We start from the raw sequence: 14,568 nt of genomic DNA on the forward strand, positions 1-14,568 counted from the left end.
CAACAACATTAGCTTCATCCTCAGAGACGTGGCAAGCCATCGATGGGTTTTAATCATTCACAAGCTTTGACAGGATTAGAATAAACATTTAAAAAAAAAAATCACTTTGGTTTTATAGAGAATTGCTACTGGAGAGTTGGAGATTATTGGAGAAACCTCAGAGAGAGAGGGTGGAGGCAATGGGGCGGAGAAGAATGCATCGATTTGAGATTTAGGAGGTAAACTCAGTGAAGCGGAAAGTGGAGGCTCTGGAGAATGAGAGGGGGCCTCCTCAGACTTCTGTTTGTACCAACAGAATGAACGGTGGTGCTCTTCAGCGGAAAGAGCGGGCTTACGGGAGAGCCTAAGTTCATCTTTGCATTTTGGGTGCGAAACGACTGAGGATGTTCTGCAGACTTTTCGTCAGATTGGCCGGAAAACTGGAAGAGGGGTTTGGGATGGGAAGCCATCTGTGTCCGTGCGGTAAGTCGCCCAAGACGGCGTCCCTTCTACCTTCCCGACCTCGTTCAGCCTCTGTTGGGGATGGACCTACAGGCTGGATGTTGGGGAGACACCGGTGACCACGAAGGCTGGGTTTCTGCTCTCAACCAGTTCACCGGCTGCCTCTTTAAATTTGTTCTTAATCTGTAAAATGAACATAATGAAATTAAGTGAGACGAGGTGATGGAAGGGCTCCTGGCCCTTTTAATTTTTGTTTTGCGTCCCCAGAGCCGGAAGAGAAGATACTTGTTTACTTTTGCTTTTGTATCCTTTCCGGGCTGGCTCTTCCGCGCAGGCGCCCTGGGCCGCGCGGTGGGGGTGGGGCGGGCCTGAGCCCTAGAGGTCTTCCCCGGGCCGGGACCCAGCGGGGAGGAGGGAGCGGCGGCCTCGTGACGTCATCAAGCCGCGCTGCCCGTGGGGCGGGACCTGAGCGCGACGGCGGGGCCGGCGCGCTGGGACTGGCTTGGGAAACGAAAGTGAGGGAGGAGCCCGCGGCTCCGGCAGAAGCAGGGCCAGGCCCGGTAGCGGCGGCGGCAGCGGTGGCCTGACACCCCCTCTCCGCTCCCTGGCAGCTTGCCCTCTCCCCTCAGTGTGAGTGCCGACGCGCGGCCCCGGGGGAGCGAGCGGGCGGGCGCGCGGGCTCAGCATCCTTCCCTCCACCGCCGCCGCGGCCCCACCCGCGCGCGGTCTCGCCCTCACCGCCTCCTCGCCCCTGCTCTCGAGCCTCCTCTCTTCCCCCCACCCCCACCTCGCTCCTGCAGCTCCCGGGAGCCCGAGCTGCCGCTGACTTCGTCTCTGCGCGCACACTCACACATTCACGTTATCTCCGAATGAAGAGACTGGTCCGGGGAGACGGGGGCTCATCTCTTCCCTCTATGAATAGGGGTGGCAGTGCGAAGCCGAGGCCCAGGGAGAGAAGGCTGGAGAGGGGATTATGAAGCCCTTCCCTGGGGAAGCAGCAGGTAGAGCCAGGCCTTCTTAGTAAGAAGTTCCCTGTCAGAGCACATTCGGACCTGTGTAGGTCACTTGAGCTGGGCACTAGATAGCTGTGTGGCTTCACGCTCTCAGGCCTCAGTTTTTTCCGGTGGAAAATTGAGAGGGTTGGGTTAGATGATTTGGAAAGCTCCAATCTAAGGTGGTTTGGAGAGGAGCGTCAGCATCTCCTGTCTTTTACACAGCTATTTCCTCGCCGTTTCCTGCACCCGCTCCAACACTGTCCACATTAAGTTTCCCTTGCTTCCAGTCTCCCCCAGAGTCACTGAGAATCACAGGCGCCTTTTTGCTTTTGTTATGGACCTTTTTTTTGGGGAGGGGGTATTTAAGATGGGCTTAAAGTGAAATGTGGCTCAGCTTGGTCTTGCTTTCGGTTTGTTCAGTGTCTTCTGTTCTTCCTACAACCCCAGGATAGCCCCTGCCTGTGCCTGGTTAGAGGCTGTCTCAAGAGGATTATACATTGGCTTGACAGGCTCATCTTTGAGCTGGACAGAAGTGAGACATGTGATTCAGGGTTTTGTGAAGTTGTTGGAGGGGTCAGTGGTATCTTTGGAATTTACTGCTCTGCTTCTGTGACCCTACTATAAACCGGTTCTTTTGCTCCTGCACCTCCCTTTGCCCAAGGATTGCAGCTGCTTGTTCGTGTTCTGAGTGCCTTTTCTGAGCCCTCTTACAGCTAGTCAGTTGTGTATAAACCACACTGTACTCACTACTACACTTGCTGCTTGCTCTTTAACTCGGTCATTTCTTAAGACTTCAGGGTCTTCTTAATCTCTTTATTCCATCTCATTTTTTTTCTCATGGGTACCTCTCATGTACCTACCTATGGGCATGGGTGATGGTGGCATGGTGCCTGCCTGTTTTGACTCTCTTTTTGTGGGTTCCTGTTTTGTTTTTTAAAAATATATCTTTATTGATTTCAGAGAGGAAGGAAGAGGGAGAGAGAGAAACATCAATGATGAGAGTCATTGATTGGCTGCCTCCTGCACGCCCCCTAATGGGGATCAAGCCCACAACCCCGGCATTTGCCCTGGCGGGAATCGAACCACAATCTCCTGGATCATAGGTTGATGCTCATCTGCTGAGGCATGTCGGCTAGGCAAGGGTTCCTGCTCTTAAAATTACTGCTTTTGTGCTTGAGTCCTATGCTGTGACTACATCCAGTTCCAATAACTTTCCCACTCTTATTTCCTCAGTCCTAAGTCAACCAGTGCTTCCATTCCTTATTCTGGTGAAAAACTTGCCCAATTTTTTTATGTTTTAAACGCCAAAAACCAGTATTTGTATCATATTATGTCATATCTTAATTGTCCAGGTAAAATAATAACAGTTATGGAATGAACAATCATTCTGGGATGATCTCTTCACCTTGGAAATATTGCTTAGTATTCATTAGGTTTCATAATAAATTTCCAGTGTACATTGTTGTTATGCATATGGCCAGTGTTGCATCAGAAGTATGAAATAACAAGTTCCCAAGGCTTTTCCCCCTGTGGCGTGTGGAATTGAACCATGACTTTTTGGTATCTGACACCAATGGCCCAGAGGCCTCTGAGTCTGAGTACCACATTTTTTAATGAAACTAGCAGCTATTTTTGAAAACCAGAGCTTGGCTAGCATCCTTACTGGATCTCTTTGAGGAAGAGGCTGTTCAAGTGCTGGCACTGGAAGTTGCTTGGAGTTGCCAAATCCCATCCCATTTATGATTTATATTTTAGAATCCCTGCTCTGATCCTAGTGACTGTGACATGAGCAGCTGATTGTCTTGTCTGGATTTATGGTTGCAGTAACAATGAAGAGAAGAAATGATCCAGAGTGCACTGCCCCTATCAAAAAACAGAAGAAAAGAGTTGCAGAGCTTGGCCTGAACCTCAGCTCTACATCAGATGATGAACCTCCCTCCTGTGTCAATCATGCAGCAAAAGGTATGCTTGCCTGTGTGGTCTGAGGCCAGTAGTTACCTGGTTATTTGAATTCCCAGAGTCTGAATTGGGCAGAATACAGCCCACTGCTCCTTGAGGAAAATTAGGCGAATTCTACACAGAGATATGTTGGCTGTAGCCTCTCTTCCCTTCTGCCATTCTCCTAATAGGAGTGGGGGACTTGTTTTAAATAAAAAATTGGAGCCCTGGCAGTGTTTCTCAGTGGTTAGCATCTACCCAAGCACTGAAGGGTCACAGGTTCGAGTCCCGGTCAAAGGCACATACCTGGGTTGCAGGTTCAATCCCCCGCCCTGGTCGGCGCCCATGTAGGAGGCAGCCAATCAGTGTGTCTCTCTCATATTGATGTCTGTCTGTCTCTCCTCCCCTTCCCCCTTCCCCCCTTCCTGCCTCCCTTCCACTCTCTCTAAAAATCAGTGGAAGAAATATCCTCAGGTGAAGATTAACAACAACAAAATTAAATAAAAATTGGAATTTTTACAGAAGTGCCTTAGTTTTGTTGCTGGTCCTTCAGTAGGTGGCACTCTTTTGCTGCCATAAACCTTGGAGATACTGCGAGTTTGGTTTCAGATCACCGCAATAAAGTGATTGTAATCATTTTTCTGGTGGAGGCCCTTGCCTTCAATTTGTAAAAAATGCAGCATCTGTGTAGCGCAATAAAGTGAAGTGCAATAAAACAAGGTGTGCTTTGCGTGTCCTGTGCTCTTAATAGTTGTTAATGATCCTGAGGCTCTTTGCTGCAGTGATCTGGCCTAATTCCCCTTAGGTTTTTGCATTGTTTTCTCAATTCCCTTAGCAGTTGTCATCAGAAATACCCAAATGAATTGGAATATCCCAGTATTCACTGTTTACATTAAGCTCAAAGGAGTTTGCTGATCTGGTTGAAAGCACTTTGCTCTGCCTATTTCTTAGGGTTATGGACATTCACAGTTTACACAGATGCTTTCTATGAGAAATTGTAAAGTGTCTAGGAGCTTGCCTCAAATACCAAACAGTTAGAAGTAGCTGTATTTGCATTTACTAGTTGTATTAATTTCCTATGGCTGCTGTAACAAATTACAAACTGGGTAGCGTATAACAACAGAAATTTATTCTTCACAGTTCTGGAGGCCAGAAGTCTGAAATCAAGGTGTCAGCAGGGCCAAACTCCCTCCTAAGGCTCTTGAGAAGGATGCTTTTTTGCTTCTAGCTTCTGGTGGTTGCTGGCAGTTCTTGCTGTTCCTTGGCTTATAACAGCATAACTTCAGTCTCTGACTCTGTGTCTGTGTTCAAATTTCCCTCTTCTCATAAGGACATTAGTCATTGGGTCAGGGCCCACCCTAATATAGTATCACCTCATTTAATTTTTGTTGTTGTTAATCCTCACCTGAGGATATTTTTCCCTTTGCTTTTTCAGAGAGAGTAGAAGGGAGGAAGGGAGAAGGGAGGAGAGAGAGAAAAATTGATGTGAGGGAGCCACATCGACTGGTTGCCTATCGAACGTGCCCCAACTGGGGGATGGGGAGCGAACCAGCAACCCAAGTAGTGCCCTTGACCTGGAATCGCACCCCCGACCCTTCAGTGGGCAGGTCGATGCTCTAACCACTGACTCACACCAGCTCTTTACATCTTCAAAGATCCTATTTCCAAATTTCATGTTCCCAGACTAAGTGACATGACCTTTTGGGAGACACTGTTTAACCAGCTGTCTTGCATTTTGGATAACTGCCATATCACTGGTAAATTGGAATGAAATGTGGTGACGGATTGGTAACTCTAAGGGTGTGAAGCATCCTTTGAAGGTGGTAGAAAATACAGTTTATTCATAAGTGGTAGGGTAATTGAAGGGCAGTTACTCATCAGCTGTACTGAGAAGCTAGCTGGTCCAGAGAGGAGAAGCTTGACAGGTGATACAGTTAATGAAGCATTTGGTGTGGCTGTGGTACTGGCTGGATAAGAGACTCTCTTATAAATTTGTGTGTGGAGATATGTGTGTGCCTTTAAAGTTGTCAGAGTGAGCTGTGGCTGGTGTTGCTAAATGGTAGAGCATTAGCCTGCCCACTGAAGGGTCGCGGGTTCAATTTCCGGTCAAGGGCATGTACCTGGGTTTTAGGTTTGTTCCCTGGCTCTGTTGGGGCCAGTGTGGGAGACAACCAATGTGTCTCTCTCACATCAATGTCTCTCTCTCTCTCCCCCCCTTCCCCTTCTGCCTCCCTCCCCCTTCCTCCCTCCCCCTTCCTCCCGTCCTTTCTGTAAAAATCAGTGGGAAAAAATAAAGTCACGGTGAATTCCAGCGTAGGTGAGAAAGGCTATATGTAATTAAGGTTACTAAGTAGGAGGGTAAATAACATATTGGGTGCATTTGTTGTAGGGACTATTGAGGTAAGGGAGTTTTGGTTCTCACCTGGGATTTGAGCAGCTTGGTGAAGGTAGAGGGTCTTCTTGGGTAGGGCTCTGGGGTATTAGGAGAGAGAGGCCTACAAGGGAAAAAGGGAGAGCATGTCTGAGGGAATAAAGGACATTCAGGTGGTGGTGGTATCTAGTTCTAAGCAAATCTTGGGGAACATTTGCTCTCAAGTAACATCTCTTTGAAGTAAGGAGAGAACAATTTCCAGGTAGAGGAAGGTAAGTGTATATGGTTAAGGATCTTTCAAGGGAACCAGTCTGATTTAAATTTCAAGCTTTTAAAAATGTGACTGTGAACTGACATTATCTCCCTCCCCTCACAGACTCCCTTTAATTGTACCAAATAGCTTTAACCTTTTCTGGAAGTAGCACCATATGACTCAGGATTGACTGTTGCTGTTGTGCGTACAGAATGGAAGTCTAGAGGTGGCCAGTACGTGTATGCTTCTGGCGATAGGCCATTTGGTCCCTTTCATTTGCAGAAAATGAGGCAGGAGGCAGAGGCAAGCAAACATTGCCAGATTTCCCTGGGTCAACTTATTTTAGGAAGGGACAGCTCACATTGATACAAAAACTCTGAGGGCTAGAGTCTGGTGTCTTCAGCACTTCAGCAAGATTGCTCCCTGTACCCCTACTGCTGTCCAACCCCATGCCTGGCATGGAGTAAATGCTCAGTAAATGCTTACTGAATAGAATTGATAGAAGACAACAGTAGTATCTTTTCCAAGAAGCTTAAGATGCTTCACTGCTTTAATTTTCCCTGCCCCTCTTCCAGTCTACAGAAGATAATTTCATTAAGTACTTCTAAGCATTTATATCATTTCTGTTCTGTATTGGCTTCTCTAAGGCATCCATCCCCTGGACAGTGTGCCCTGGTACTTTACTGTCTCACCGGAAACTACATATCCATTCAAGTCATAGCATTAAAGCAGGTGTGTTTCTTTTTGTTTCAACCACTTCTACCTGTACATACTGTTCAAATGGATGATTGAAAAAAGCTCTTTAGGGAGTACAATTAGAAGAACAAAAAAACTGTAGTTACTATTTCTGTCTGTCTGGGCCTTGTTCCTGCTGCTTCTGCTAGATAATGTGATGACTCATTAATAGATCTATTGAGTTTAATCAGTTTATTTTACATTATTGACAAGGTAGCTGTATTGTCGGATCAGAGACTGACATCATCTGACCAGAGTAAAGAAGAAAAGGGATGTTGTCATGGCCACTGTAGCATCATGTGATTTTTTTTTTTTTGAGTATTTTAAGAGGAATTTGAAGGCATTTGCAGTCTAAATAAACTCTTGGAAATTTGCTATTAAATAACCTTTTGGAATAAGAGAAACGAGTGGAGGTCATTTTGTTTTTTTTGGTTGTTTCTCACAGGGAAACGTATAGACCCCAAGACAATTTCCGTTTCTCCTTACCTGTGCATCCAGTCTGGGCTTCTGGCCCTCCCACAGCGTGTTGCTTTAGAAGTTGCCAGGGTCCTTCACCAGCATCACACTAAAAGTGCCTTCCCCTCTATCAGGTTTAATTCTTCCCTAACTAGGCTATTTTCCCTGAAACACCATTGCTTTACTGTCAGTCCAGATTCATGACCTTAATCAAAAACTTCCTTTATCGGTATCTGTTTAAATTGCTCTAACGAGTTACCATTTGTCTGCTATGAAGGAGAAATTGAGTCTTTAAACAGAAATAAATGTATTCCATAGCAGTTGTTAGGCAGGATGGGATGTTTATCAAAATCCATAGTTTATTCTTCTGTATTTTTGTGCTGCTCACCTTGCCCACTATGGTTGGATCTACCCCTTGTGTGTTGTCACTGTCATTTCTAATTTTGACATGTTTGCCCTAGTGTTCTGTAGCCATGTAAAAAATTTGGCCAGTAGCTGGGAAACCTCCGATTCTTCTATAAAGTGAACCTTTCTTCTTTAAAATGACGCACAGAGTAATGACCGCTATCATATCGAGAAGAAATCTTAAATAAAAACTCTAAATAATGTTTTGGGCTCTCTGGTAGGTTTTAGAAGGGGAGCTCTTGGAGAGGTAAATGGGAATGCCACCCAGCGTTGGCAAGTTTTTAATGAAACTAATGATTTTAATAGACTGACCTTATTACTCCCTTTAATTTATATTCTCATTACAAGAGTGTCTGTTCAGTGTTTGCTAAATTCTTATCAGTCTTGGGAGGCTAAAACTCCTCTTTAGTTTCGGTTGCAGCCACAACAGTTGTCTCCTTTTCATCTAAAAAGAGTGGCCTCAAAGGCCCAGGGGTAAAAATGAGTAGCGGCTGTGGTAGCTTGTGGACATTAGGACTAATCTGGGGAACTTTGTCTTAAATCATGTTAGGCTAAGAATTGACTTCAAATACCACATGAAGTAAAAGAGAAATAGGGTTAGTCTGTTTATCCATCAAACTTCTTGATCTCACAAAGAAATGTCTAGTAGGATGGTATTTTAGCTCCATCAACCTCACTCTCAGAACCTGGACAGGGCAGCTGTACATTAGGTGACACCTGAGGAAGAGAAATGGAGTGGAAAGATCTTTATACCAGAGTCATCACTGATTTGCCTAATGAACCTTCCACCCAAATTTGTTTTTTTTTGTCATTTTGGTCCAGAAATCTTATAAAGAAAACAAAAGATCTCTCTCTGAGATCTGAGGGTGGCAGGAACCCTGCATGCTCAGGAATGATATTCATATCACTGATGGATGCCCATTAATGGGTCAAGCAAACCAACATTCAGTCAACTCCCTAGAGCTGGACCAAGTGCACACTCTCCTTTTAGGCTACCAGGAGGATTTCCTAAGCTTTCCATAGATAGACCTGTTAATCCCCAGACGGCCGGTGAAAGGAATAATAACTGATTTAACATTATAGCTTCTAGTTAGTCAGGACCCTGGAACCCTAGGCTTCCCCGAAGGAAACTAGGGTCTGTGCAGGCAGCTGCCCACATTCCGGGCACCACCTCTTTCTGCACTAAGCAGTCAGGTTGAAGGCATGGGCACAGCTGAGTAAAGAGAATCTGTGCCTTTGGAAGGGTGGTTCTTTAGCATGTGGGCACTGTTATAGGGCGTCTCTCTCTCCTCCTCGTGGGAGAGAGTAGATGAAAGGCCCAAGCTCAGTCTTCAGCATTCAGGAGGTTTTTTCCCTCAGATCTGCTGTCCTCTGAAGATTTCTCTGGAAAGGAACCGAACTTCCCAAGGCTTGGAATGATACTTTATTTCTCTCTCGTTATTTTTTTAACCCTAATTCTCAAATGAATGTATTCTTATTTCTCCTATATAAAAGCAGAAAAACGCAAAACAAAATAAATATCACTTCTCAGTTTCCATGGTTACTCATTAATGTTCTGGGTCTTTCCTTCTGAGTGGCACTCTGGCATTCTGTGATATGTATTGCATTGGTCCACATAAACAAGTCAGCTCCTGCCCTGGCTGGGTGACTTGGTTGTAGCGTCCTGTACACCAAAATGTTGCAGGTTCGCTCTCCGGTCATGGCACGTAGGGGAAGCAACTGATCAATGTTTCTCTCTCTTTCCCTCCCCCTTCCTCCCTCCCTCCCTCTCTCTTCCTCCCTCGCCCCTCCTCATTCCTCTCAAATCAATTAAAAAACAACAACAAAAACCAAGTCAGCTCCTTATTAAGGGAATTGGATAGCCACCTTAAGGGGAAAGGGCAGATTTGGTGCCTCTCAACCAAAACTCCTTGCTAACTGCTTAGGAGCCAGGATTTTGTTTTTACGTTTATTCTGATTTTTAAAAACATGTTTATCTGCCTTTTCTTTCTTTTGTGAAATATTATGTCCTTAAAAAATTTATATTTATATTAGCTATTAGATTAAGCTCTCTTAGGGTAGGATTGTTACTTTTGGATAGTACCTCATTGTGTATAGCATGGATCTTTTATAGAAAGATCCTGAACCAAAGTTGTCTGATCTGTTAAACAATATCAATATTTTGGACTCAGATCTAACAGATTGCATATTTTAGCCTACTGGGGTGGTGGTGATAGGGGGCTAAATAATATAGTCTAGTAGGACTCAGTTCTCTTTTAGGATATAGGTATTCCATCCTCATGCTCAAACTTTTTGTTATTGTTTTACCTTAAAAAAATTTTTTTTTGAAGACTTCATTTTTTTTTTTTTTTTCTAAGAGCAGTTTAAGGTTCACAGTAAAATTGAGGGGAAAGTACAAAAGGTATCTCCTACACCCCTGCCCCTACACATGTATAGCCTTTTCCATTATCAACATACCTCAGCAGAGTGGAACATGTGTTACAGTTGATGAGCCTACATTGACACATCGTTCACCCAGACCCTGTAGTTTACATTAGGGTTTTCTCTTGGTGTTGTGTACCCTTTAGGTTTGAACAAATGTAATGACATGTATCCTTATGTGTCTGCGGGCTGAATGTTTTACACTACTTGGACTTGGACTACTTGTGCAAGGTGGTATAAAAGGAAATAATTTCTTAAAAATTTTTTAAAATTAATTTTTAGAGAGAGAAAGGGGGAGAGAGAGATTTATTGTTCAGCATAATTATGCATTAATTGGTTGGTTTTTGTATGTGCCCTGAGCAGGTATAGAACCATTGTCGAATGAATATGGAACCTTCGCATATTGGGATGTTGCTCTAACCAGCTGAGCTACTTGGCCAGGGCAAGAGGAAATATCTTAAGGAGCTGTACACTCAGTAGGTGCTTAGCAAATGTGGCAACTGGAGGAGAGTTGTTTAAATTCACTACAGTGAGCACTTAATTTCTATTAAGTGGAAAGCCTCCGTCCAGGCATAGGAGATAGAAAGTTGACTGTGACACACTTCCTGATCTTCAGCAGTAACCCTGTTCAAATAACTGGCTCTCAGGCAGTGTGATAAATGCTGTGCTGATGGTGTGAATACTGGTGCTGCTGGAGCACAGTGGAAGGGAATTAGGCCTGGGGCTGTGGGGAAGGCTTCGCTCCCCTCAGATGTCAACCCTTAGCAGGTTTGTGTTCTCGTAGGGAAATGGACAGATCAGTACACAGGAGATAGGATGCATGTGGTCTCGCTCTTCTGTTCATTTGACAATGTTTCTGGGTGATCTGTTCATTCTAATACATAGAGTAGAGGTTCCCAAATTTTCTTGGGTCTTGGACCCTTAGTACCACCCTAACTTTTTTCACCATGCTCCTAGGCCAAAAGAAATACTTAACAGTTTAGTTTATTAAGTGTTTAGGTCTAAATAATAAGCATTTATATCCTTATAACTAATAGATGTTTGAAAGAATAATACACATAAATTGAAAAATAGTTTATTTTATTCTTAAATAAGCACAATAACTTATTAATGAGATATGAATACTGTTGAGCAGGACATAACTTCTTAAGCCTTGGGTTCAGATTGTACACCACCACCCTAATTTCCTGTTCTGCATTTCTCCTTGCTTGCAATTTATACCATTTTCAATGAGAATATGCAGAAATGTAACCAAATTTTTAAGATACAGTCTATTTCCAAATTGGGGTAGGTTTGCCTTAGAAACTATCTGAGTAAAATTACATAGGGTTGAAATGGCTTCCAAGTTAAGAGATTCATATATCTATCAATGAGAGGGAAAGAACCGGTCACAGTGAACATCTAGACTGTGGATCCTCCTGGTTTTGGCCAGGAGACAGGTAACCCACCACTCTATGACAGCTGCTAAGGTGGTCTCATTTGGAGTCCTTTGGCAGCAAGGTTGTTTACTATGGAACAGTGGCTTAGCTCACTCAGGCCACCAACTCTCTCCAGAAGCTCCTCTACTCTCCACCTCAGTGGTGCTGCTGCCTGAGCATCTCACTCTTCCTTGGCCTTCCTCTCTTTCCTTCTCTTCAGTTTTTCCTTCCTTCCCTTCCTTCCCCTCCCCCCCTCTGCCCCTTGTCCTCCCTGTGAGCCAGCTCTTCTCTGGGGCTGTGCTATAGGACCCACCCTCTTATCTATAAGTTTGAAGGACCGAGAAAAGAGAGGAGAGAAAAGAAAGGAAACTCGGAGATTAAACAATCAGAAACTGTTAGTCTAACAATCATATCTTCAATAAATACATTATATATTTAGCAAGGTCCTTTAAGTACATTATTTCATCTTCTAACAACCCTGTGAGGAAGGTACTACCATCCTTGTTTGTAGGGGAAGAAATTGAAAAGATGGGAAAAGAAAACATATTTTTGAGTCCCCATTGTATGTCAAGTAGCATTAGGAACTTTTAGTGACTTGCCCAAGATGACACAGTTAGTAAGAGGTAGAGAATACATTTGATCCTGGGTCATTTAATGAACTTTATGTGTGCAATGCATATATTAAATACTAGTTGAATAAATGAAATTGAACTTGTAGAGGCTATTTGGGGCCATAAACTCACCTAAATATTTTTCTTTTTTCTAGTATCTACCACAAGCCTCAGTGGGTCTGACAGTGAGACCGAGGGAAAGCAACGCAGCTCTGATTCTTTTGATGATGCGTTCAAAGCAGACTCTCTCGTGGAGGGAACTTCTTCCCGCTATTCCATGTATAACAGCGTCTCCCAGAAGCTTATGGTATGTTGGCACTTTGGTTGGGTTTCTAAAGCTCCACCAGCAGGGTAAGAGAAGGGAATTTGTATTGATTGATATGAAAAGAAGAAATGCTAGGGCGTGAGTTTTTCCTTTGCTTTTCAGCTACTGAAATTTAGTAGAATGTGGCCCCCTTCTCAATAGAGGTATGGATTACATTGGAGTCATCCATGGGAAGTGGCTGCTCAGGCCTGCTTCTCCTGTACCGTCCAGAGCTGGGTCGCCCTTTGGTCTTCTGAGTAATGAATTCTTTTTATGAGCCTTTGTGAGCATACTTCCCCTACACTTGGCTGTGTGTCGATGGGTAAAGTCTTCATGCTGTGATTTTTTTGCTCTAGTGAATGATCTAGAAAGAAATGACTAAAATCCTGCTCACTCCCAGGTGCCTAAAGTAAACTGGAGTAGGACAGTCTTCTGTATTGCTTCCAAAAGAAGTTCTTGTTCTCCTTCCCAGCTCCCATACACCACTGACATGTTCCAGGAAGGGAGGGAAATAGGAAGGCCTGCTTACTTTCCTCATTGTACTTGAGTGTATGTGCAAAGGTCAGAGAAATCCAAGTTTGCCTCCGTCTAGCTTCAGAAACATTATATGTGACTCCTCCATTTTCTGTTGGATTGATTTAAGAATGACTACTGCCTCTTTGAAGTCATCATCCAATTCTAGTTTGGGTGCCCTAAAGATTGGGGACGTGGAAGATGGGGAGGTTTGTGACTGAACCTCTGACTTGGGGAAAGATTTGTTGCTACTATAGGAATTCCATCCAGTTCTTGAGCTGCTAATGCCCCTTTCAGAGGGCATACAGACCCTCTAGGGGGAATCAGATCTTAGGATGGGAGTTCTTTTATTAGACAAGGGTCTTTGGGGTTTGGGATTTAGGTCTCTGTTTCTTTGGGTATATAAGTGGGCCCAGGGACTCTAGAGTTCAGTATGAGCTTATAGACAGTTGTGACATTTAAAAAGATTCTATCCAGGATCTTACAGTACCTCCCATACCTCGGTTTTATTATTATTATTTTTGATATATCTTTATTGATTTCAGAGAGAGGAAAGGAGAGGGAGAGAGAGAGAAACATCAGTGATGAGAGAGTCATTGATTGACTGCCTCCTGCATGCCCCTGACTGGGGATCGAGCCTGCAGCCTGTGCATGTGCCCTGACTGGAAATTGAACCCCGATTGCCTGGATCCTAGGTAGACACTCAACCGCTGAGCCACGCCTGTCTGGGCCCTCGGCTTTAAATGAAGTGACTTTTCAGTTAATCTCTTGATTTGGACTTCTATAGGCCCTCACTGTCCTTCTGTAGGCCCTCACTGTCCTTCCATAGGCCCTCACTGTCCTAGTCTGGTAAGGCTCTTTGACGGGCTGAGGGTAAGGCAGAAGTAACCCTTTGAAGTGGTTCCATTCCCCCCCTTTTAAAATATTGTTGACAGTATTACAGATGTCCCCCATTTCCCCCCTTTGCCCCCCTCTACCCACCACCCCACCCCACCCCACCCCACCCCACCCCACCCCACCCCACCCCACCCCACCCCACCCCAGGCCTTCATCACACTCTTGTCTGTGTCCATAGGCTATGCATATGTGCAAATATGTTTTTTGGCTAATCTCTTTCCTGTCCCTCCCCAACCCCCTCCACTCTGAGATCTGTCAGTCAGTTCCATGTCTCTGTACCTATTTTGATCGTCAGTTTACTTTGTTCATTAGATTCCACATGTAAGTAAGATCATGTGATACTTGTTCTCTGACTGGCTTATTTCACTTAGCATAATACTCTCCAGGTCAATCCATGCTTTCACAAAGGGTAAGGGAGCCTTTTTAATAGGTGCATAGTATTCCACGGTGTAAATGTACCACAGCTTTTTCCCCCACTCATCTACTGGGCTGTTTCCAGATCTTAGCTATTGTAAATAATGCTGCTATGAACATAGGGGTGCATATATTCTCTCTGATTGGTGTTTCAGAATTCTTAGGACATATTCCCAGAAGTGGGATCACTGGGTCAAATGGCGGTTCTATTTTTAACTTTTTGAGGAAACTCCGTACTGTTTTCCACAGTGGCTGCACCAGTCTGCATTCCCACCAGCAGTGTACTAAGTAAGGTTCATTCCCTTTTCTCTACACCTTCGCCAGCACTGGTTGTTTGTTGATTTATTGATGGTAGCCATTCTGGCAGGTGTGACAACTCATTGTAGTTTTAATTCG

General features: G+C 44.4%; 1 protein-coding gene across 3 annotated transcripts in view; it reads left to right on the forward strand.

Moving 5' to 3' along the window:
* Positions 1-896: 896 nt before the first annotated feature.
* Positions 897-14,568, forward strand: part of CMTR1 (cap methyltransferase 1) — a gene marked incomplete at its 5' end in the record, with an annotated part of 49,359 nt that continues 35,687 nt past the window's right edge. Inside the window, 4 exons of one of the 3 annotated variants that reach the window (XM_081140689.1) lie at positions 897-1,071; positions 3,261-3,398; positions 6,646-6,730; positions 12,200-12,351. In XM_081140689.1, coding sequence (XP_080996815.1) covers positions 3,360-3,398; positions 6,646-6,730; positions 12,200-12,351 — 276 coding nt within the window. Of the gene's footprint in view, positions 1,072-3,250; positions 3,399-6,645; positions 6,731-12,199; positions 12,352-14,568 lie in introns of those variants that run through there. The other 2 variants (XM_081140688.1, XM_081140687.1) reach the window with 2 other exon arrangements.

The sequence above is a fragment of the Miniopterus schreibersii genome, assembly GCF_964146895.1.
Source record: "Miniopterus schreibersii genome assembly, chromosome: 6".
NCBI lineage: Eukaryota > Metazoa > Chordata > Mammalia > Chiroptera > Miniopteridae > Miniopterus > Miniopterus schreibersii.